This window comes from Anabrus simplex, chromosome 1 (genome assembly GCF_040414725.1).
Source record: "Anabrus simplex isolate iqAnaSimp1 chromosome 1, ASM4041472v1, whole genome shotgun sequence".
Lineage (NCBI taxonomy): Eukaryota > Metazoa > Arthropoda > Insecta > Orthoptera > Tettigoniidae > Anabrus > Anabrus simplex.
Window position 1 is genome coordinate 991,511,917 of NC_090265.1, and position 26,357 is coordinate 991,538,273.

A 26,357-nucleotide genomic window follows, 5' to 3' on the forward strand; every position below is an offset into this window, starting at 1 on the left:
AATATATCCTTTTAACCAGAAGATTATGTGCCTCATTTATAAAAGAAAGGTGTTTATTTTATGAGAATAAAGCTCCATTGTACAAGAATTAACTCCACTATATGTTACAAAAAATGGTGTGAAACTTGAAACAAAAGAAATAGAATGGCAACTGCCTGCATCATTGTTTCACAATGCCTCTAAACTGCACTTTATTTCTAAAATAAACCTCCCTATCTCATCTATGAACAAGAAGTTCTAGCTCAAACAGGGGAAGAGATGAGTTTAATTAGAACAGTAACCAAAGAGAAGAAGACCAGGTAGGCCCTAACTCTAATAGACAGTTTGTTGAAGGAATTGTTGAGGGAGAGAAAGGAAAAAAGGACAAAGGACAAAATTCATAGACAACTTAAAAACAACATGTGACAAGAACATGGAAAGAAAAGCATAAGATGGTAAACAATGGAAAAAGACTGGACAAGGAATTGTGCAGAACACTGATGATTTTTTCTAAATGGAACCAATGAATCACTCTTTATGTAGTTGCATATTTGGTACTAAGTAACTTTTCTTACAACTGGTCATAGTATACTGTAGATCATCATTATGACCTGAATGAGGCAGTGAAGAACTGGCCAAGATTACAATGAGCTGCCGCCCATGAGCAGGGAATACAAGTCATATTCACAATAATATGAACCTTGATTAAGATGGCTAAGTTGAAGTCATTTACAATATGAAGAATTTAGTTACATTTTTATTTACATAATTGTCAAGAAACATATTATACACTTAGCCATATTAATTCTCACTCATTCATTCATCCGTTTGTAACGCCCTCCAGGAAACCATACCTTAAGTTGGAAAATTTTACATTTATTTTATTTTATATTTTGATACTAGGTAAATATGCAATCATTTTCATGAAAACCAGATGTCTCTAGCTTAAAAACTGATCACTTTATGTAACTTTTAAGTTGTAAGACAGAATTTATGAATTTTGAGAAAATATGGTGGAAAATGGGGTACAGCATCCCGATAATATAGTAAGGATTTAAGAAAATCTGACTTTCACTGGAGAAAGGAGAACAGTATAAGCTTTGCGTATTAAAATAATTTTCCTAAATATTTAGGAGTTCCATTTCCTAGAAATTTAATATGTAAACATGTTCAAAATTTTTAAAAAGTGAAACAGGAAGTTTTAGTCTTGTGACACTCATGTACGCAGTAGTTCTGTCTTGCGAAGTACAAACAAGATTAGGACACAATAATAATTATAATAAAAGTAATGATAACAATAATAATAATGTTGGGTAGTTCTGAAACTACACACAGCAAGTATCCAATTAAGATTTTTCATTACTTCAGTAATCTATCTTGTATCCTGTAGTAACAAAACGGAATTGTTCACTTTCTGAAATTTTCTTAATTATATATATCTTTCCCTTTTGCGTACACAATCCGTCTCGTTACTTGGCCCAGGCTCAGCAGCTTTAATGTCGCCTGGCCATGGGCCCTTGTTTCTGCTGTGCAATACTCTCGAATGTTGTCAAACAGATATTTCATCCTTCCTGCAGTCATGCCTTACTTACAACTTCTTAGATAGGTTCCGAGGGAGATTAACTGCCTCGCAAATCTTTACAATTACACAATTGCAGTTGGACCATTCAATTTTCTTCTGGTAGGTAATGACCCCACGCATATTCATTTTCACAGTAAAATAACAAAGATATGATTGGAGGAACCTTTTCCCAACCATGAGCAATGAACATATGTTGAACATGTGTTGCCAATCCTACTCATTTACTAACAGCTCACCATTTTTTTTTTCCAATGACGACAACTTAAAAGTTTTGACTGACGGATGGTATCTCTAATGACCAAGATTATGTCTGTCAGAGAAGAAATACGTATCACGTGGTACTTCCTTTTCAAAAGAGCAAAACCCCAGACACAAGAAAATTTCATATGACCCACAGGCAGAAGAGAAATAGTTATTTCTTCATGTAAATCTGACAACTTTCCACACCAAGCAGCACCTAATAATGTTATTTTTATTTTGTGTAGTGCAGTTGACAGCATAACTATAGTTCTTGAAGTAATGGTGTAACATAATGCTGACTGCATTATGACCCCTTGAAAATGACTACAGATTCTAGCTACAGTTATGTTGCTGATTTCTGGAATTGCACATAATGCCAGTAATGCTAACTTTGAAAGTCAAAAAGAAAAAGATAGGACCTGGCTGAAGAGGGTTTGATGGTATCTGTAACTGCTGTGCCATTTTCCTTAGTAGGAACATGGAGAATGAGATATATTGTGATCTTCTATTTCATTTCTGGTACTCTTGGCAGTTTTTTTGAAAAAATGTCTTTCCATCACAGTCTCAAGACAGTGTTGCATTTCTTCATTCGCTCTTCCTCAGAAGAAAGTGTCATGCTTCTAACAGCAGTATGTGGCTCTGGCATTTCTTGAATATTAGCACCATTAGGGAAAGAGTTAAAGATATATACAAGAATCTTTTCTCACTCCACATCTTCTCCAGCTGCAGCAGATAACATCAATCACGTTTGAAATAAACCAAGGATTCCCTTGCCATACAGCACTTTGTCTGGACTCCCACCTGTGCACCTTAGTTAAAACTAAGGGTTATAAAATATGCAACCCAGTAAATGAAGTCTAAAAATTGTAACCATACTTTAGCTCGATGCACAAGCTGGTTATTTAATATTTTGGTAGAAGAAAATGCAGGAACTTGAGTGAAGAAACCACACTTTAAGTTGCCAATGTTTAATTCTCACTGTGACTTAAGGTATGGTTTCACAAGACAGCACAGCCTGTTTCCAAGGTTCTTTAGAAGACTTTTTCATATGGTGATATCAATGTCACTGCTTTCAACACATTGTTCAAAGATCATGCTAACAGATGAAGTTCAAATCTAAAACTTAACATTTCTTGCCCTTTTTTCTTTCTAGTGTAAAATTTTGTCACTGTGCTTAAGGTATGGTTTCCTGGAGAGCATCACATTAACTTATTCTTACGATATACTTCAGTATAAAGTTTCTTATAAAGAAATGTCTTAATTTTAAAAAGAAAGACTAACAGTTCTCTTTAAATTATACATTAAAATAGGATAAAAACTGGTTACAGATGCACTATTTATAAGCTTCAACATGCTTGCAAGGACATTTTATTAACTTAACAACAACGCAGAGTGCATTAAAAGGGAATGCCAGAATATATTTTTTTAAATGTAAAAAATGATTATCAGGAGAAAGTCTCAATGTGGCAGTCTAACAGAATCATTGTGAAAAGTATGAGTGTCAACCACTTGATCACCATAAAATAGTTGCCAAATATTGTACTATCACTGTACTCTCTCAATATCTAAATTACTATGCCATATCACAGATGAGAAAATATCCACAACATTATACTAAGCTCAATATGGTAAAATGAGACAGTAAATGCAGCCAAATACCTATTTGGTTGACAGATATGTGTAGAAATTAAACAAATGACAAACAAGATGTAAAAAATAAACTCTCTCTAGAGGAAGACCAAACAATGGACGTATACTTGAAACAATGAAGGAACTACAAGATAACACTATTTCTAAATATAGCATATACAGTATATGATATACCAGGATACAAAGGAATAACAAAGGCAGTCTGATTACAAACCACAGAAAATCCGACTTGCAAGCATAATCATTCCTGTCTGTTAGATACACACTAGACATGATTCAGGGACAAAGGCCGACCTCAATATCAATTATAACAAACTATTTTTCCATCAACAATATCATGACATGGCACATAATGGCTCATTCATGAGGGACACAATGTTTCCCTTTCTTTATTCATACAGCTATAAATAAAATTAAAGTAGCAACTAATGGAGCTGCCACGTCACCTTCTAAGAATTCCTTTCGTTGAGAGACATTTCATGTCTCCTACCAAGAGCAGCAAAAAAATACATACAATCTTGGTAATTACGCATATTCATGTGATATTTGTGTCAATATCACACTCAACATTAGTAGAGTTGCCTAATTAAATGAAAATGCAAAAGCACCTTCATTATAAATATGGAAATGTATAAAAGTTTTATGATCTCGATTACACTGACGATATAAAGGCTGGTTTAGATCATTCAACTATTGTACTATGTACAATCAGCTCCTTGACTCCAATAATTATTGGAGTACTGCACAAACAACTGTCTATCTCTGCATCTCAATTTATGGCTTGTAAGTTCCAAGATAAGCCTTGCAATTGGGACAGGTATGTCGAACAATTTTAAAGGAATCCATACAGTAAGGAATACAGGAGCACAAGCAGCATCTGAAACAGAAATTAATAAAATTATTTTGAGAAAGCGAGAGTGGAGGGACATTGACGACAGCACAATACTTTTTTTTAGCCTCAAGCAGAAGCAGGGTTTGTGTAAATGGAGTAGAAATAGGATGTAAATTGTGTCCCCCTCTAGAAATTGTTGGTCCATGGTAATCCAAAAAAACAAGCTTTCACTATCACATGACAATTGATATCAAGATCACAGACACAGAAACTCCAGTTTTACAATGCATCTGAGCCACAAGACCTCTCTTTTCATTTTAAAAATCTTGCTTGCATTGGTCGAGAAATCAAACTGCCGCCAGCAAAAATATTTATCTTATTTTAAGCAGATGACTGCAACTGTGTTTATAGAAATTATCTGAATATGAAGTTTGCTTCTCAACATTTTCATTAGAAGCACTATTTAAACCATGGTGGTAGGATTCAAATGTTGCATACAAAGTTTTGAATTTTAAAATACTGCTGTTTTTATGCTTAAACAATTAACAAAGTTAAGGGTTAAACAATGAAGAAGCACAAACGTGGATGTATTAATTCACTGGATTGCTTTTGTTTCATATGCAGAGAATTCACAAGTAGTAATTAAAGGAAACCTATTACAAAATTACTGTAAACTGCATATCACCTGTATATCGACTATCCACTCGGTGACAAAGGCAAAAGGTTTTGCACCACATATAACTAGCAATAATGTAAACAAAATTAACTACCCATTAAAATGTAAATAATAATTCAATTTGGGCAATTAATCATAAGAATTCTAAGATTTTGACAAGCTAATCACAAAATACAAAAATTGATATTCAAACAAAATTAGTAAAAATGTATAACACGGATGGTCGAGGGTGAGTGCTCTGCTTACTGGCATGTAGTTGTGTAGAGTTGAGTGGCACTAAACTCACTGAAGGTAACATAACTGTGCGGTGACTAATCTCCCCACTCCTGACATTCCAACAAACCGCACTCTACACAACTACATGCCAGTAAGCAGAGCACTCACCCTCGACCATCCGTGTTATACATTTTTACTAATTTTGTTTCAATATCAATTTTTGTATTTTGTGATTAGTTTGTCAAAATCTTAGAATTCTTATGATTAATTGCCCAAATTGAATTATTATTTAATTTTTATGGGTAGTTAATTTTGTTTACATTATGAGTGACAAAAATCAAATAGCTAATTGGTTTGATGAGGGAACAGACCACGAAGGAAACACGTTTCAGGATGGTAACAGTTCTTCTGATGATTCTAAGGAAGATGAGGTTGGAAATGGTGACCACCACAGTGAAAGAGTTAATTTGTTAATTTATGGCCTTATTACACTGACCGTGACAAGACAACACAATGGAAAATACACCCACCAAATCAGTACAGACGCAGTCCAAGGAGGAACATCGTAATTTACCTTCCAGGTGTGATAAGGGAAGCCAGGAATTCAGAGACAATTACAGAAGTATGGAACCTAATTTTTCCAGTGTCGGTTCTTAAAGAAATAACCCACCATACAAATGTAGAGCTGAGAAAAATTAAGCAAAGTACAGACGTGAATCAGACATGACTGACACAACTCTAGAAGAAATTCAAGCCCTTATTGGATTGCTTTATCTGGTTGGGGTAATGAAATCTTTCCACATAAACATGTTCAAATGTGCAACTGTGCCTGAAATATTTCATCTGGTCATGAGCTACAGACTTATTTTATTTATTGCTCAATGCCCTTCACTTTGATGATGAAACCATAAGACAAAGGAGGATAGCGCTTGACAAACTGGTGCCGATAAGGAAAGTATTTGATGGATTTGTGCAGAGATGTCTGAATAACTACAGCATAGGAAAATATGCGACACTGGATGAAATGTTAAGTCTTTTTGAGGAAGGTGTTCTTTCCGACAATACATGCCAAACAAGCCAGCAAAATATGGTTTGAAGATGTTTGCTGTAATAGATGTGAGAATGCTTTACACACCAAGTGCTGTTGTGAAGAGGATGACTTTACCAATTCAAGGCTCTGGTCGGAACGTGACAATGGACAATTGGTTCTCCTCCGTGCCTGTTGCAAACGAGTTGGCTACTCAAAATAATTTGATGGTCATTGAAAAAAAAAAAAAAAAAAAGAAGTAATTTACCTTTAGAAACTGTAAACACTAGACAAAAGCCTCCTTACAGTAGTCTCTTTGCGTTTAATGAAAACGCAATAGTCATGTCTTATGCTCCTAAGAAATATCGAAATGTCATTCTCTTATCGATGATGCACGATTCTGATGAGATTGATGAAGTTTCTGGAGACCTTAAAAAAAGCTATTGTTGCGGCTTTCTATAACCTTACCTAAGGCGGAGTGAAGTGGATGTCGTTGATGGTGTGAAGTCTGAGTACTCAGCTGCAAGAAACTAATTTCGGTGGCCTCTTAGAATATATTTTCCTCTTCTTGACATGGCTTGGATAAATTCACAACTCATTCTGGATTGCAATACTGAGAAAAGCTATCAAGAAGAAAATTTCTGAAAACCTTGGTTCTAGATCTCACGAAGACACACACGGCCTTAAGAGCCTCATACAACGGTCTGAAGAACGACCTGCGACTTAAAATGAGAAAGTATCTTGGAATTGAAAATGGGGTGCCAGCCCCATTGCAGTTCATAAGAACTAGTGAAAGGGAAAAATTTGGCTTTTGCCCAAAGAAAAGAAAAAAAGTAGATTTTCGACTGTCAGGTGTGTAAAATGTGTATCACCCATTTGTGGAGAGCACACAGTAACAATCTGACATCTGTGCAATGACAGCAACGGGGCAGCCACAGAAAATAGCAACTCTGAATGAGACAGCTGGATCTTAGAGAAACAGACTTTGAGAAACTAACGATGTGTTTGAACTGTTAGTTTTTAGCTCGGATAAGTGGCAATTTTTTTTTAATGAACGTAGTGTAATAGATCATTTGTAAAAATCATCATCATCATCATCATCATCATCATTTCCCTTTATCGAGCTATAGCCGGGTAGGGGCAAATATGGTTCCTCTCCACTTTCTTCGGTCTTTCCACCACTCCTCCTCCAACACTGTGTCCCAGTCCAGGTTTCTTTCTATAATGCTGCATTGGATGGTATCCTTCCATCTCAATCGTGGTCGTCCACGGCCTCTCCTTCCTTGGATTTGCATTTCCATCACCTTTTTTGGCATTCTTTCGTTGCTCATTCGCTTTATGTGCCCAAACCATCTTAGTCGGCTCTTCTCTATTCTATGTCATTTTTTCCACTCCAATTTCTTCCCAGATTTTCTCATTCCTTATTTTGTCTCTTCTACTCTTCTGTATCATACTCCTCAAGAATTTCATTTCGGCTGCCTGTATTCGACTCTCATCCTTCTTTGTCATTGTCCAAGTTTCTGCTCCGTAAGTTGTTATGGGTACGTAATACATCTTGTACATAGTATCCTTTGCTTCCATTGGCACATCTTTGTCTCATAACATATTTCTTACACTATGATAGAAACAACTTCCAGCTTGAATCCTTTTACTAATCTCAGCATCCAGTCGAGCATTCTCCATTAATTCACTCCCCAGGTATTTAAACGCTTCCACTACTTCCAGGGGCTTGTCTGCAAGTTTAATCTGACCTTTCCCTTCTTTCTCCCCTCTAGTCATAACAAGAGTTTTACTCTTTTCTACACTTATTTTCAATCCACATTCTTCAATCTTCCCATTCACCACATTCAACTGTTCTTGAACCTTCCTGTCATCTTCTCCCCAAATCACAATATCATCTGCAAATAACATCATGTTCATTTCTCTTCCTCCATATGCTGCTTTTGCTGTTCTCATGATGTCATCCATTACTATTGTAAACAGGATTGGTGATAGAACACTTCCCTGTCTCAGCCCACTAGTTATTTTGAACCAACTTGTCCTGCCAACTTGTGTTTGCACGCAACTACAACTTTCCTTATACAATGCCATAATCATTTTTATTAATCCCTGTCCAATTCCTTTTTGCACCAGACTGTCCCAAACTTTCGTCCTAGGGACACTGTCATATGCCTTTTCAATATCAATGAATGTCATCACCATATCATTCCCGTACTCCCAATGCTTTTCCATTAGTTGTCTCATAATGAAAATGGGTTCTATTGTTGACCTTCCACTTCTGAAACCAAACTGATTTTCCTGTATCTGCTTCTCAACCCTCAACCTTATTCTACTTTCCAGTATCCTTTCCATTATCTTAGCAACATGGGATATTAGAGTAATTCCCCTGTAGTTCTTCAAAACTTTCTTATCACCTTTCTTGAAAATTGGGATGATTATTCCTTTTTGCCAATCCTCAGGGACCTCCTTATTCTCCCAGACATTCCTGAGAACCCGATATGTCCACTGCAGGCCTACAGCTCCAGCTGCCTTTATCATCTCCACTGAAATTTCATCTATTCCAGCAGTTTTTTCATTCTTCATAATATATAATAACACAAAATTGCCACTACTAATCATTGACAAATATAACATTGAAACAGGAGTATGTTTTATTGTTAAGTCTAAAATGCTTGTTTGTAGTTCAGTACTATTGTTTATATTAGTAAATTGGTAGTTTCCCTTCCTTTTCCTTGTACTGTATGTTATGAGCTCAAGGTAATACGAAACTGGTGAGAAATTAACATTTACATACTTTCCTGAAAAAGAAAGGTGAATTGTATTAAACACTTAATAAAAATAAATTAATATACTGTAATAAAAAGAAAAGACCAAAAAACAAAAGTAGTTTACAAAAGTTAATAAAATCACACCATCCAGGATAGGTGAGCGCCGTGCTTACCCTCGACCATCCACATCTGTCCGGAAGGCTCAACCAACAGCGGATTAACAAGACAGGGTACCATATCCACACCTGCCAACTTTTGAAAAGGGCTATCAGTAAAACACGCACGACAAAAATCTAAACAATTTTCGACATACCACGGCTTGTGATGTAGATGTTGATTCCCATAGGGAACCTAAAATATTTGTCCTGAATGAGTCAATTTATAATACCAATATAATGGTCTGTTATTGGACATTATAAATTTTCCAGCTAACTCATTCTTGGTTGCCTGCGTTTCGCCCTCATGTGTTTAAAGTTCCCTAAGGGAATCAACATCTACATCATTTGATGGCCAGGCAGGCATCTATTTTTGGAAATGAGACATAGCTCTCATAGTGCATTGGCACTGCTGGTGGCTTCAAATAGCCTATGCAGTGGCCTCCATGGTATGCACTAGCCTTGCGTCTTGGGTGGTGTGCTAAGTCCCAACTGACGAGCCTAACTTAGCACACGAGGGCGAAACGCAGGCAACCAAGAATGAGTTAGCTGGATAATGTCCAATAACGGACCATTATATTGGTATTATACCACGGCTTGACGAAAATAATGATACTTCTGGGCTACAAAATACAATCCAAAAATAAATTTACATCCTCCAACCTGTTCAGAAATAGAGAAGGCCTTGAAACAGATAAGAACTGTAAAAGAACAAGGTATGGATAATCTTCTTCTTCTTCCTTTGCTACCGCTTCTTCCCAAACCTCTGGGGTCGCAGGTGCGAATCGCGGCGCGCATGTGGATCTGGCCCTGTTTTACGGCTGGATGCCTTTCTTGACGCCGACCCTATAAGGAGGGATGTAATCACTATAGCGTGTTTCTGTGGTGGTTGGTAGTGTAGTGTGATGTCTGAATATGATGAGAGGGTTGGGACGGACACATACACCCAGTCCCCGAGAGAGAAAAATTAACCAGAAACGATGAAAATCCCCGACCCGGCCAGGAATCAAACTCAGGACCCTCTGAACTGAAGGCCATTAAGCTGACCATTCAGCCAATGAGTCGGACTACCAGGTATTCCACCAGAAATACTTAAAGCAGATATTGAGACCTTGGCAAAATTATTACAACCCCTGTTGGAAAGGATCTGGAATGAAGAAAAGCTACCAGCTGAATGGAGGAAAGGCCTGATTGTTAAGATACCAAAGAAAGGGGATATTACTAAGCGTGATAACTGGAGGGGAACTGCATTGTTGTCGGTACCAAGTAAGGAGTTTTCAAGGGTCATTTTAGAGCGGGTGAAGGATGTTGTGGAATTGTGCCTTAGAAGGGAACAGCTGGTTATCGTAAACACCGTACCTGTGTCGATCTCATAAACACTCTGAGAATTATCTTGGAACAAAGTACAGAATAGCAGAACACCCTCTACTTGACTTTCATTGATTGTGAGAAGGCCTTTGACTCTGTAAATAGAAGAGTTATGTGGCAAACACTTGAGGATTATGGTATACCATGAAAGACCTTGAATCATATAAAGGATATGTACAAGGGTTTAAATGTCAGGTTCTGCATATGGGAGATCTTGCTGAGCCAATAGATGTGACTTCGGGAGTTCAATAGGGCTATATTCTTTCTACGACGCTTTTCCTACTTGTGTTGAATAGTTTGCTGAGAAGAGTGTATCGATATCGGAAAAGGGGGATCCAGTGGGGCTTACAAGATAGGTTAAAAGACCTTGTTTTTGCACATGACATCTGCCTACTCGCTCAACGGTTCAGAGATATGAAAGAGAAGATTAAGAGGTTGAAGGAGACAAAGGATGGTGGGCTTCAAATAAATATTAATAAGACCAAGGAGATGAGGGTCAATTCTAAGACTGGTGATAAATTGTCTATAGATAATAAAGAGATAGAACAAGTAGACTCCTTCGTATATCTTGGGAGTATGGTTACTACAACTGGAGGAGCAGAAGAAGACATTAAGAGTCGTATCAGGAAATCAAATGGTGCTTTTTGTTCAATTGTATCCTATATGGAGAATAAAAACATTTCTAGAAAGACTAAGCTACGACTTTTTAATACAAATGTTAATTCCGTTCTGTTTTACAGTTGTGAAACGTGGAGAGTTACCCAGAAGACAACTAAACAACTGCAAATCTTTGTGAATCGCTGTCTAAGACATATCAACAGAAGATGGCCGGACGTGATCTCAAATGAAGAAATATGGGAAGAAACTAATCAGCAGTCTGGCCCCGCAGTGTAGGGGACAACGCGTCCGCCTGTCACCCAGCGGCCCCAGATTCGATTCCCGGCCGGGTCTGGGGTTTCTAATTGTAAATGATTAATATCCCTGGCCTGAAGACTGGGTGTTTGTGTCGTCCTTAACGATTCTTTCCTCACATTCAAAACTCCACACTACTGCAATTACACTTACACACAGATTCCTATCATATGGTGAAAGTAGAGGCAAAAGATCTGCAGAGGTCGACGCCATGAACAAATATTAAAAAAACTAATCAGCAGCCAATTGAAATACAGAAAATGCTACATTGATGTCGTATTTCTTAAATAAATTTGTAACTGCATAAATGTTAGGATTGTTGTAGGTGAACTTTACATACTTTTTTGTTTTCTCTGACTGTTTTACTAAATTTATTTGTTATTTGCATTTATGTTTGGTGATTAACCCGTTAATAACTTTAAGACTAAAGCCATTAATCAAGGCCTGTTGTCGAATAAAAGCAAGTTCTTTATCTCTCTCTTTGTTGGTTAAAGGAACCTTGAAGGTCCTATTAATAAAGCTATAATATGCAGATTTCTTCTGAGAGTCGAGATGTAAAGAGTTGTTATTAATCATGGCTGGAGTGAATGTAGGCTTCCTATGTATTAAAAAGTAAAATTGTTTCCTTTTCTAGTTGTTTTAACGTCTAAAATGTTGATCGAACCGTTTTTCTCTTCCTCAATAGTGAACTGTATATTTGGGTCTAAGGTGTTCAGAACATTCAAAATATTAATAATAATAATAATAATAATAATAATAATAATAATAATAATATTTGTTTTACGTCCCGCTAACTTCTTTGACGGTTTTCGGAGATGCTGAGGTGCCGGAATTTAGTCCCGCAGGAGTTCTTTTACGTGCCAGTAAATCTACCAACACGAGGCTGACGTATTTGAGCACCTTCAAATACCACCGGACTGAGCCAGGATCGAACCTGCCAAGTAGGGGTCAGAAGGCCAGCGCCTCAACCGTCTGAGCCACTCAGCCCGGCATTCAAAATATTAAGACTATAATTAAATCCTTATTAGTTATAGGGTATGTGTCATCTACATAGCGCACCCACAGGGCCGGAAATGATTTCAACTAAATGGCGCATTTTTTCTGCTGGTTACAGATCGCGCAACAAGCTATCCAACCTGAAATGTATGTGAACACAATTCCTAACTTAAACCAACAGAGAATCCACCTTTTGAACTTAGAAAAGAACAAACAAATGGATCAACCTTTTCTATACATTTTCCAGCACAGTACAATGCGACTAGGAAGAAGACCAGAATTCAATGAAAGAAGAAGCACATTCTAGTTAAAAACATTTCTTCAAGATTACAACACCCACTTCTAGTATGAAAATATAAGTGATTTTAATTATATAATATAATGTATAATATACTGAGATATATGGATTATTAGGTAGGAAACAAATACACCCAATAAGTGTAACAAGCAGGCACTAGGACTATGTCACACCCAGAAACCCCCTCCACGCGAGAAACAACAGATGACGACACGACCTTGCTTCCCCTTTCCCATCCGTATCACGATAGTAAGCAGACCACATCACACTGCTATTACACCAGATTGAGAACAGTAGATACAGACCCACACCTGTGAACACGGGGAGTACAGAAAGTGAATCGGATAGGGGTAAGTTACAAATTTCTCAAATATTTTCCATTATTTTAACACGAAACAATTTCTTAGACAACACTTCGAGACAATTTCAATTAACTGGCACATATTTTTCTGCCGGTTACAGATCGTGCAACAAGCTATCCAATCTGAAATGTCTGTGAACACAACTCCTAACTTAAACCAACAGTGAATCAACCTTTTCTATACATTTTCCAGCACAGTATAATGCAACTAGGAAGAAGACCAGAATTCAATGAAAGAAAGAAGCACATTCTAGTTAAAAACATTTCTTCAAGATTACAACACCCACTTCTAGTATTGAAACAATAAGTGATTTTAATTACGCCTTCAGGACTTAAATTGAAACTAAAGACATTTTAGCTCAATAAGATTTTTCAACTTATTTTAAATTAACTTCCTTGTAACACCCGTACACTTCCCGCTGCAAACACACCCCTCCCCCCTCAAACCCATACGTCCTTAACTAACAATAGTTTTAAAGAAAAGAAAAATTACACGAAATAGCCGCAAAAACCGGACTTCAAATTTCATTTAAAAAGACACAGTTTATGGAAGGAACTAAATCAAGATTCGACAATCAACCATTAATCACCAAATGTGGAATAATTTCCCAAGTAGACAAATTCAAGTATCTAGGTGAAATTATTCAGCCAGCAGGGTTAAATCAGGAAGCTAACGAAGAAAGAACTGCTAAACTGCAAAGGGCTTAGAAAATCACATGGAACTGATACAACAAAAGATGTATATCAAAAAATGCAAAACTACGGCACTACAATACAATCATCAAACCAGAGGCACTTTATGCATCTGAAACGCTGATCATTGGCGGCACGTCACAAATGAAAAGCATTGAGAAACAAGAGAGGAAAATTCTCAGAATAATCCTAGGACCAAAAATGGAATTTGGATGAAAAAGAAACCACACAAAATTTTTCAATTCACAGAAAAAATCACAGATACCATCAGAAAGAGACGACTATAATTCTATGGACACCTACACAGAATGGATAACAACAGGCTGACAAAGAAAATTCTAAATCTAGCTCTAACCCTGAAAATCCGCAACAATTGGTTAGCAGAAATTCATGAAGATCTACAAGAAATGGGTATTGAGGATGAAACTATTCAAGATAGAATAAAATTTAGAAGCTTAGTAAACAAACATAAATTTGCAGAGAAACCAACAAGAAAAAATACAGGCTGGACAGAAACATGCAGAAAGGAACACAGTGAAAAAATGAAGAGATATTGGGAAGAAAAGAAAAAGAAACAATGTGCAAAATAAGTTCAAACGCGCTCCACAGTTGGGCACAACGAATAAAAAAAAAAAAAAAAAGAAACGTTCTGCTCTGAAAATTGGGCGATAGATCCCGGTGATCAGGAGATCGGAAAGAACGATTAAAAAAATCGGGAGTCTTCCGTTTAAAACCATTGTCTTGCAGGTGCACTCCGATTTCGTCGGGCGGTTAAGGCCGGATATTGGTCCTGCTGTGGGGTGGTTAGTCTTGGTCGATGTGGTACTGGCCTACAACTAACATCACTTTTGTCTCGAAATCGTCTCTAAAGCCTGGAAATGAAATTTTGTGGCACATTCAAGGCGGCCGAGTATTCTACCCTGCAAAACGGGGTCCAAATGGCGTCATTGTGCCATTATGTTGTCGCGTTCACCACGAGGCTACACTCCGCACACTATAACAGGGCAAATTCGAATGAGGGAATATGGGGCGCAGACACTGCACCAGAGATAAGTAAAATTCTTTCAAGAATAAAACTACTGTGTCCACCTATTCAATACAATTACATTCGTCACAGGATTTACATCTTGGATTTTACATAAACTGCGTTTCTTTCTACACAATGGACACTCTCCTTATGTTTTTTCGTTTGCACATGTTTGAGTATATCACACATCCTGCCATGTGTAAGTGAAAAATCACACCTACATACAGTACAGAATATGAACGTTGATCCCTTCCTGGATTCACTGAGACATGGAAACTCTTCCCTATAAGCACTTTTAAGCACTGCATCATATTTCTTTTTTTGACATATTGAACAAAACAAATATAAAGACATACAACCAAGAAGCACTATTACGTTACGTAACACGAGCACTTGCACAGGTCCTGCCCAGGGTAGACATCTATGGTGTGCCACTTCTGAGGTTAGGTTACTAGCTCGCGACTTCCACTTCCTATTATTAAGCTATTTGAGTATTTGACTGTATTATAGACCAAAGAGGAGCACTTATTATTCCATAAAGTGATTATAACATCACTGATGTTAGAACATGTACTAATTCATTATATTAACAACTCTACTTGGCCTACGGGGTATATATTTTTCATTATTTATATTTGTATGTGAATATCAAATACCAGACACACCTGAATTTTAGGAACATGTGACTTCTCATCCTACAACATGCTGAGCACATTACGACTAATTTTTGTTCAACACACCCGTAGCTAATAGCCCTCTTCAGAAGCTCGGAACTAAATTTTTACTCGAAGCTTGGATGCTTTGTATACACCAAGTCTGTTTCTTAACTTTGAATGGATACCAAACAGAAAACACACGTTCTACACCTGCGAATGATGCCCTAGCTGTTAAGAGTTGCATAACTTTGTCTATTACCAACTTGCCAATGACATTTTCTTGTGATTTCCACCACAGCAAAGCAGACACACTTTCATCGATGAACATTGTTGGAATGAAGGGTTAAGTTTTTGCTTGTTATTTCACAAGTACTGATAGAAATGAAGTTCCTGCATATTTTTCCTGACCAGGAGAGTTGGCTGTGTGGTCAGGGGTGCGCAGCTGTGAGCTTGCATCCGGGAGATAGTTGGCTGAAGTTGGTTTTCCGTGGTTTCCCATTTTCTTACCAGGCAAATGCTGGAGCTGTACCTTAATAAGGCCATGGCCGCTTCCTTCCAACTCCTAGGCCTTTCCTATCGCATCGTTGCTATAAGACCTATCTGTGTCAGCGCGACGTAAAACCACTAGAAAAAACTATATATATATTTCCTGGGCAATTGGAAATGCACTTTCATGCTTGGATGGATGTAAAACATATTCCGAGTTATTTCATACTTTAGTATTTTTCCCCCACACTTTCACTGCTTGTCCAGTGGTACAGTCACTTCTCTGGATTACATCAAGAGCCACAATGCTATTGGTTTTAACACATTTAAAAAGTTCAGCATTTTGCTTTATTTGAAGGTCACTAACCATTCTCTTAATGGAATCTTGATCTTGTCTCTATTTTCTTCACAAATCTTCACAAGCAGTAGCCAATTTTTAATGTAAAACTGAAGGCATTCAGACTTCCTGAAGCAGGATTAATGATACGTCTTCCTTCACTCCTAAATTTTGCATTGGCTAATGTGGAAGTAATTCACATTTTGCATTGGCTAATGTGGAAGTAATGCACAATTTCTACTGCATGTTTCTTTATATTCGAGGTGTTCTTGTGAAGATCCTGGGAGAGAAGATTCAAAATATGAGCAGAAAAGCCATATGTAATTACGTCAATATCTTCTCTTTCTTTCAGAGCACTCCTCACTTTTGCCTTACTGCTTACATTGTCTTCTCACATACCGTACTTTAATTTGTTCTCACACCTTTTCATTGAATTTATTGCAAGTTCAACTACAAGGAGGAGGATAGATTACCTAGGAAAATATGGACTCTGTTATGGAGGGTAGGAGAAGTGGAGGGAGACAACAATGGTTAGACTCAGTTTCTAATGATTTAAAGATAAGAGGTATAGAACTAAATGAGGCCATAGCACTAGTTGCAAATAGACGATTGTGGCAATGTTTAGTAAATTCACAGAGGCTTGCAGACTGAACGTTGAAAGGCATAACAATCTATAATGATAATGTAGAGCAGAAAATGAGCAGAAAAGCCTTACATCAAGAGCCACAATGCTATTGGTTTTAACACATTTAAAAAGTGTGATTAATTTAGCAGAATGAAATGTTTGTACCGTAACAGAATTTTGCAACCTGTTTATCTAAGTCTTATTTTTGTTTTCCACTAATTCGAACAAAGTGACTTTATATATGAGCAGAAAAGCCTTACATCAAGAGCCACAATGCTATTGGTTTTAACAGGTCACAACATACAAGTCCTTTGAATTCTGAATTCTGGATCTGTCTCCAAACTTTGATTATCACTGCCAGATGTTGTAGCATCAACATTTTTTTCTTGATTACCTTTTGTGCTATTACATTTCTGAATACGTAACTTCATTCTAAAACAAACAAACCCCTGCATTTCTAAACAGCATGATTTGCATTGAGCTTTGATGAAGATGTTGCTTGTTGTTTAAAGAGCCCTAACACCTAGGTCATCTGACCCTAATGGTACGAGATGGGACAAAATATAATGGCAATTAAAATTCCAAAATTTATCCACTGACCAAAAATCAAAAATATGATGACTGAAAGGATGAATATGAATTTCTCACAAAATGGTGCTAATCACAGGCAACGTAAACTCATGGTGTTCTGCATACAGTGGTACTAATCATGGGTACTGTAAAACCATAGTGATCCACCCATGATGCTACTAATCATGAGTAAAGTCGACCCATGGTGTTCCTCGCGTGATGGTACTAATCACAAGTAGTCTCATGGTTCTAATTCAATCAACCCTTGGTTGCCCCTTCTAGGGGCCTCTTGCAACAGGAAGGGGACACTGTAGGTGTATTCTTCATCTGCATCCCCCCATCCACAAGGGGTGTATTTAGCTTTCATGCACTTTCAACTTTAAGTGGGAAATTTTTTAAATCCTCCCCATACTGGATCCAGTTTCTGCCCTGGTTCACTCATTTTAAGTTAAAAGCAAACACACTCAATATATCAACTCTTATTAGAAAATCACTACGTAACCTTACCTCAAATGAACTTGGAGAGCAGGCAAACAAAAAAGCTTTTTCTTTAAGTATTAAAAAAATTTCATATGTGTAAATTATGTTATTTCATCATAAACGTTACATGTACATCATCTACTGCCATTTAGCTTCACTTTTCACTTTAAAAGGCAGTTAAGTTTCTATTAATCAATACTCGCACATTAAAGTCAACCGCAGGAACAACCATGGCTACATTCATTTAGCTTACATCCGATCCACGTGCAGGAAGAGCTCTCTACTTACTTATGTGTGACGGTGTTCTTGCTCTGCCAGTGAATTATCTTATTATTACGACTTTCTTTCTTGTTAATATGGGGTAATTTAACATTATTAAGTTGGTAGTCAGTCTTTGTTTTGGTGTTCAGGATGTAGTTAACTGTTGTCAAGGAAACATTTCATATGCTTTTCCTTTAAAATTCAAGTTTATATCTCTTAATCATCAATCAGTGCAAAACTGATATTTACTAGACTTGCCACTTGGGGGGGGGGGGGATTAACTACACAACCTTCACTTTTATTCACAGTTCATTCAATCTTAGGATCATAAAAAACATTTCCACGTGAGTTAGACGATAACCTGTAAATAATTAGGCCTACAACAATTGTAATCGTTTTATATCCTGAGTTGTGATCACTGCTTATACTGCACAACCTCAATATTCATTCACTATTCGTCCAATCTTATTACCAAGCAAGATATTTTTAGCAGAGTTGGATAAAGGCATGCTGTAATTAGGCCTTTCCATCTACTGTCGGCACAGAAAGTATGTGTGGTTGAGTTTAAATGCTAATACAATTTGAAGCAGTCCACCAATCTAAAATATAATCACACCACCGTAAAGCTTGTTTTATTCTGGGTTCTTTGGTGGTACTTGCATATTTTTTATTTATGTTTCTTGTGAAAGTTATGTTAGGTGGAATGCAAAAAGTACTTATTTTCTTGCCTGTTTTTGTAAACAATAAATAGTACCATTACATAAAAACGCACGGTCCGATTTTCATAAAATGTAGAGGAATTATGGAATGTACTACTATAAATATATTTCTGAAATTTAATTACTTTACACACTTTGGAAAATAAGTTATTGTTTTTGTAAAAGGCTGTCCATTTGATAGTGGGTGGTCTTCCGAAATCAAAACTGAGTTCATCGGAATGGTCTAAAGTTTTTTGTTTCAAATCGTTGTATACCGTAAACACACAATGATTTCTGTATTTTATACAGATTTTTATTTGAAAGCAAGCGATAGGCGCTCCAGCATGAAATCAGCTTGCTTTTGCCAGAAATAGTAAAACTAAGAGATAACGCCAGTTAGCGCAAGCCTGAATGTGTTCACTTATATTTTGGCGCTCACGAGTTACATTACCAAAAGTTTCTAATTGACTTGTCACTATTTATTGTTTTCAATCAGCTTTTCACATGAGGGCTTCGGACCTCTAACGGCAGCTTTAAAAATGTGTTGAATTTTTCCCCTCATATTTCAGCATCTGTTTGCATAAGTCATTTATTCATCTGATATATCATCACTGAAATGAAAATTATAATAGTCACTTTCGGAATCCGAGTCCTCAATATCAATAATCAGGCTGTATCATTAACGTATTCTCTGAGAGATTATCTTTCTCTCAATAATAATTCTCAATTTTCTGTACATGCATTACACATTTTTTTTCCAATGTTCAGGTGTCACGGAGTGTAAAGTTTCCTCACACAGATCTCTGATTACATTTTGACGGTTCCCTTTTGCTTATGCATTTGCCACATTAACACTTGCTATGTTATTTTTGACGTAAGCCCAGATGAGTTCTATGGCATTTAACTCACAATGCGTGACAGACAACCACACCAATTCAACATCTTGGCGGAATTCCTTCATAATTTGGTAGCCTCTTTCGCGGAATTCCAAAATAAGGCTTAGCGTGATCAATCAGGGTGACTTTTGTTAATATATTGAAGTCAGAGACATCGGGAGGAATGTTCCTTTTTTGCTATCCAGGAAATCATATTAGTCTTCAGCCAAGCTATTGTTGTTTTTTTTTGTTTCCGGGCCAAGCATCGTATGGTAAGGTGCCTTATGAATCACAATAGCCGAGTTCGGTGGGAGTTTCATTAAAATCTTGTGAAACCATTCATCAAAATGCCAAAAATTCATCTCTTTGTGATAGTCTCCAGTTTCTTTCTTTCCTACAAAGCAGAGATCCACCCCCTTGCAAAAAGCAGTCTTCACTACCTATATGTAGTACAGTATAATTACATGTTTTCCGGCACCAGATGAGGTTCTAAAGCCCCCTCTCTTTCAAAAAAACCTCTTGTAAATGACCACAATAGTAGTTGTAGTTTGAGAAATTACAATTGAACGCTTCTATTATGTTTTCTTGCCAGGCATATTTAACCATGTGATTTTGACCGCCCCAAGTCTCATCTGTGTAATACACTTTATACCCACTTCCTGAGTCGTCTTTTTCTTAATGATGCATACTGTGAAGTAGCAACAGACACTGGCTCCATAAGGACACGCTTTTATTCTTCATTTTTTAAACCTAAAACCATGCTTTAATCAGTTGACGAAGCTTTGTGCATGACAATTGGGAAGTCCAGCATATTTTTTTTCAAGTTTTCAATTTTTTAACAGTTGGAAATAGTTTCTCCAGAAATAACTTGTGAATAGACCTGCGAATTACTCCAATAGTAAACTGATCTACTTGCATACTCGGCGGTCCACTAGATATCATCTTCCTCTTAGACGGGGTCGATAAATCAGCACACAAACTTTTCGCATTTTCCGCCTTAAGTTTCTGCATGGATCGGAGCGGAATACCAAGACAATTTGCCACTCGTTGGCACACAGGATATAAGTTTTCATGTGGCCCTTCTCCCTCTAGCGTGAAAAAGCAAATTGCACCTATAATCATATGTATTTCACCTTCCGTAAAATATGACCTCGGAAGCATTTTTAACTCAGAGCATAACAACCAGTGATACTGAAAGCCCAAATGAAAGCAAATACCTACACCACAAATAAGTCTGGAAATACCACGATTCACCTGGTTGTAATTTTATCGTGAAAGGAAGCTCACGCAACGGGGTTTGGGTGCTTACTGGACAACCCCTTGCTCAAGCTGCTTGACATGCCTGAGTGCATATTGCTTACTCACTTTCAAATAAAAATCAGTATAAAATACAGAAATCATTGTAAGTTTTCAGTACACAACGATTTGAAACCCAAAACTTCAGACCTTTCTGATGAACGCATTCTCGATTTTGGAAGACCACCCAGTATCAAAAGTACCACTTTTTACAAAAACAATAACAACATTATTGCCAAAGTATTTAAAGTAATTAACTTCAGAAATATATTTATAATAGTACATTACATAATTCATCTAAATTTCATGAAAAGCGGACAGTACGTTTTCATGTAATATTACTACAAAATTGCTGTATACAAAATCGGGCAAGAAAATGGGTACTTTCTGCATTCCGCCTAAAATAACTTTGACAAAAAAAATAATAAAATATACAAATACCACCAAAGAACGCAGAATAAAACACGCTTTACAATGGTGTAATTATATTTTAGATTAGTAAACTGGTTCAAATTTTATTAGCGTTTAAACTTGACCGCATATACTTTCTGCGCGGACAGTGGTGTCATCGTTTCTGACTTAACCACTGCTTGCATTTAACCTCAACTTGCATCCATATTAGTTGAATCTTACTATCACATAGACTATTTAAGAATATTAAAGGGTCCTTTGGGCAAGAGAAAACATTTGATAATTACTCATATGGGCAATGATGTACACTGACTATATAAGTATAAAAAACTTCTTGGGATGGACTGCTTAATCGCTGGCAAGCTTAAAGTAAGGATCTCTCCTCGCTGCTACTACAGGTATCATGAAATATCATTTTTTCTACCATTCCAAACATGTGGGATCGGAACCAAAGCGCTACCCAATAGATCTCAAGCAATCGTTGGCTCTAACATCAGAGTATATATAACTTATTCCTGCATAAGGTGAGCATATCAACTCAGTTTATGAATGTGCTTGTGATGACTAAACACACCAATCTTGGCATAAAACATATGCCCACACAAATCATACTGAATGGATGCAGAAGGGCAGGGTTGTAACTGACGGAGCTTTCTTGTTTGTCGCTTGGCTTCTTGATGTATGCGGAGTTCGTTTTCGAACGAGTTGACAATGGTGGATGCAGTGTTCCGCCACAGCACATTCTTCCTATGTCTAGTACCAGTTGTCTTCATGATGTGTTTCAGCTGGTCCTTAAAACGCTTAAGAGCGGCTCCACGAGGTCTACTGCTGGAGCAAAGTTCACCATAAAGAATTTGGCGGGGAAGCCTGGTATCACTCATGCAGTGAACATGGCCTACCCATCTGTTGATGAGCGTTGATTGCTGACTCAAGGCTATTTAGCTGCGCTTTGCCGACAACTGCCGTGTTGGTCACACAGTTCTCTCACTTAATATTAAAGATATATCTCATTTTTTGATGGTGGAAACGCTCAAGTTTTTTGATATCACGGCAGTAGAGTGTCCAAGTTTCACAGCCATACAGTAGCATGGAAATTACAACAGCTTAGTACAAAATGAGTTTGATATGCAGTTATAGGTCGTTATTCATTAAGACTGTACATTAACCGTCCGAATGCTGCATGAGCTGCCCCAATTCTTTTATCAACATCTTGTTTGCAGGTACACCATTTAGATAAGATACTACCAAGATCTGAAAAGTGATCAACCTGCTCTAGTGTTGTGTTTAAAATGGAGATACTGAACTCAGGAAGAATCAATCCTGGGGCAGGTTGTGCAAGTACTGTTTTTTTTTTTTTTTTTTTTTTTTTTTTTCCATGACCAAAGCAATCACATGCAGTTTTAAAGCAGTTGACTGACTGTTGTAGTTTTGCAGGTGTAAGAGCAGGAGATGTGGTCATTAGCATACTGCAGTTCTGTCACCCTGATAACCAGAGAACGTCTTTGTGAGCGAAGTCTTGCCAAACTGAATAGGCCTCCATCAACACGAAACTTAATCTCCATGCCTAAGTTGTTTGCAGATGATTCATGCAGCATGGCAACCAAGCATAATGCAAAGAATGCAGGAGCAAGCACACAGCTTTGTTTCAATCCACGAGTGATTGGGAACAAATCTGATACTGAGTTACCATGAAGAACCTGTCCAGACATGCCATCATGAAGAGCTTGAACCAATTCCACATAACGTTCATGAAAACCAAAATGTCTCGACACTTACCACACAGATCTTGGTACTGAGTCAAAGGCTTTTTCATCATAGAAAACTCAATACAGATGCTGGTGCATTTTCCCTGGAGCTGTCTAGCACAGATCATATCTGTTGTGCCTCTGGAGGTTCGGTAACCACATTGAGACTCAGGCAAAATCCTCTTTGAGATAACTTGAAGCCGGTTTAATAGAAATCTTGTGAGAATTTTACCTGCAATTGACAAAACCGATATACCACGGTAGTTTCCACATACACTGATCACCTTTCTTGAAGATAGTGATGATGGTAGCATTCTTCAAGTTGTCAGGTACTTCGAGTTTCCCAAATCAAGAGGATGAGTGTGAAAATTCTAGTCTTCAAGAGTATACCTCCATGTTGTATCAGTTCAAGAGGGATGTTATCAGAAACAGGAGCCTTCCTTGGTCTTAGCTGATTGAGTGCTTTGCTGAAGTCTCTGAATGTGGGTGGAACTGCCATCCATGGTTGTTGGGGCTACTGAGAGACATTACGAAGAAAGTCCTCAGTGACATTGTAGGCACGATTTAGAAGTGCAGAGAAATGTTCCTTCCAATGCTCTAAAATTTCTCCATTATCAGTTAAAATGATGGAGCTGTCAGCAGTCTTCAATGCCCCCAAAGATTGAATTGGACCATATATCTCCTTTATGCCAGGATAGAAGTTTTGCAAGTCATAGGCATCAGATAGTCTTTGCAGTTCTTCAGCTTTTTGTTGCCAACAGTTATTCTTGATTTCCCTAATTTGTGCTTGACATTTTCCGTTAAGTTCCAAGAAATGTGATTTCTTCACTTTGGAAGACGGATCTTGAAGAAGGATAGATGGGCTTCCTGTCTGGCATTGATCAGCCACTTAATTTCATTATTTTCATCAAACCAATCTTGTATTTTTCACTTCACAAAACCAATTGTTTCCTCAGCTGACTCAGTGATGACCTTCTGAAGTGTGGCCCACTCCTGATTTGTACTATCACTGCTGACTGGATGACTAGCCAGTTTGAGATTTTGTTTCTGTAATCTGTAGCAATGGATAAAATTTGAAGTTTAGAAGTATCGAATTTCTTTCTGGGCAGGTTGTGGATGGATCTTTTTGGTTTGCGACAGATTGAAGTTCTCAACCAGCAAAAAAGGAGCTTATGATCTGTCCAGCAGTTATCAACGTTTCTTGTGGTCCTAGTAACAAGGACATCTTTTGTATCACATTACCTGGTGATGATATAGTCAAGGCTGTGCCAGTGCTTTGAGCGAGGATGCATCCAAGGGGTTTGTAGCGATTAGGCAGGCGGAACTGAGTATTAGTAATAAAGAGTTCATGTTCAGCACATAGACCATGGGGTAGTAGACCATTGGCATTACAGTTGCCAAGTCCAAGTTTTCCCATCACATTGCCCCATAATTGGTGATCGTTACCAACTCTGGCGTTGAAATCGCCAAGTAGTAAGACCTTGTCTCTTGGTGGCACTTTGGCGATGGTAGTGATCAGCAAGATGTAGAATTGGTCTTTACCTTCTACATCAGCATCCAAAGTGGGAGCATATGTGGAGATGAGTGTCATAGATATAGCTCCAGAAAGTGGGATTCGGAGAGACTTAATTCTTTCGCTGATAGCAGTTAGAGTTAGCTGATAATCATTCACCAATGTGGTCTTCACAGCGAATCCAACACCATGAATGCGGTGTTCTCCCTCTCTTTTCCCTTCCAGAACAATGTGTAACCTGAGCTGAACTCTGGAAGTTTACCTTCACTAGACAGTCTGGTTTCAATTAAGGCAGCAATATCAATGATCATTCATCCATCCAAGCTCATGGGTGACAAGTGCTGTTCTTCTCTTAGGTCTGTTACTGTATTTCAAATAAAGTAAGGGTCGAACATTCTAGGTTCCTATAATCAAAGTTTTGGTAATCTTCGTTTTTTGACCGCATAAAGGGTGACCTGCTGGGTGCGGCCTCCCAGCTGGCTGAGAGTGTGACTACCGATGTATAGCCCACATTTTCTAGGGCCTTCCCCAATCAGGGTGGGCAGCGGTGATCTTAAATAGGCCTGCCCAAACACAGATGCAGGACCAAATTCCTGAGTAGTCATGGGGTCTCAGAAAGACGACCATCACACATCTGCTGCCAACATGCAGGTCCGAACTACAGGCTTCCAGTTTCACCCGAAAACTTGCCTCCGCCATCCTTATCCCATCACCGTTGGACATGAGTTGAAGGGTGTGACAGTAGGAAAAAGTGCCACAAGCGGGATTTTGTTTAAGGTGGACTGCAGCTTGCAAGGAAGTAACCCACACACTATGTCGGAACTATACCCTTCGGCACAAATGAAATGCGACATGCAGGTTTTAGTACCACGACTGCATTGGACTGCCACAGACTTGAAATTCCAATGAGTTGCGTCTTCACAGCCAGTCTGTCTGGCATGACTTCATCTGCCTTCATGACCATTGAGAACCACAAAAACCATAACCCCACCCAAAGGGGCTCATCCGCCCAAAGTCGTTGGCCCCTATGGGGGGTAGAGTTATTTACCGCCGCTCAACACTCAGCGTTGACCACAAGCAATAAGGCAAACAATAAGAAAACAAACCGATTTGAAATAGTTGATTTGTATATTAATTTAGAACAATAGACAGCAGGTAACAGAACGAGAATAAGTAAGCCAACTTATTTTAATCATTGATATTTATTATCAAAATCAACCAATTTAGATCACTCTGGTTTAAATCACTGTACGCTGATGGTCGCCAAACCAGATTTCATAATAAATTACAGTACCATTCAAAACATAACAGGAAAAATGGTATAAAAACATAAGGAATACTCTACTTAATCACATGTATCAAAAATGCAAATATGCAACTTACCCAACGAAAAACAGTATGCAGCAGCATACATGGGCACTACACTGATTCTCAGTCACTGTGCTAGTTTTAATGTTTGCACGACACATTGGACAAATCATGTTAACTGCCTTAGGTCCCACAGGAACACCACCAACAAAGACTGAAACAAAGAATATGGTTTTTTCTTTATTTCAGACCAACAGAATAACCAAAAACAATGTACTGGTATTAGTTCCAGTAACAAAACCAGGTCTGTTCTACT

General features: G+C 37.8%; 1 protein-coding gene across 1 annotated transcript in view; it reads right to left on the reverse strand.

The window, feature by feature from the left end:
* Positions 1-507: 507 nt before the first annotated feature.
* The window catches only part of LOC136857865 (lipopolysaccharide-induced tumor necrosis factor-alpha factor homolog), a 91,161-nt gene continuing 65,311 nt past the window's right edge, over positions 508-26,357 (reverse strand). Inside the window, exons 4-5 of the mRNA XM_067136881.2 lie at positions 26,117-26,255; positions 508-4,328 (exon numbers count right to left, since the gene is read on the reverse strand). Of these exons, the coding sequence (XP_066992982.2) occupies positions 4,226-4,328; positions 26,117-26,255 (242 nt within the window). The 3' untranslated portion in view covers positions 508-4,225. The remainder of the gene's footprint in view (positions 4,329-26,116; positions 26,256-26,357) is intronic.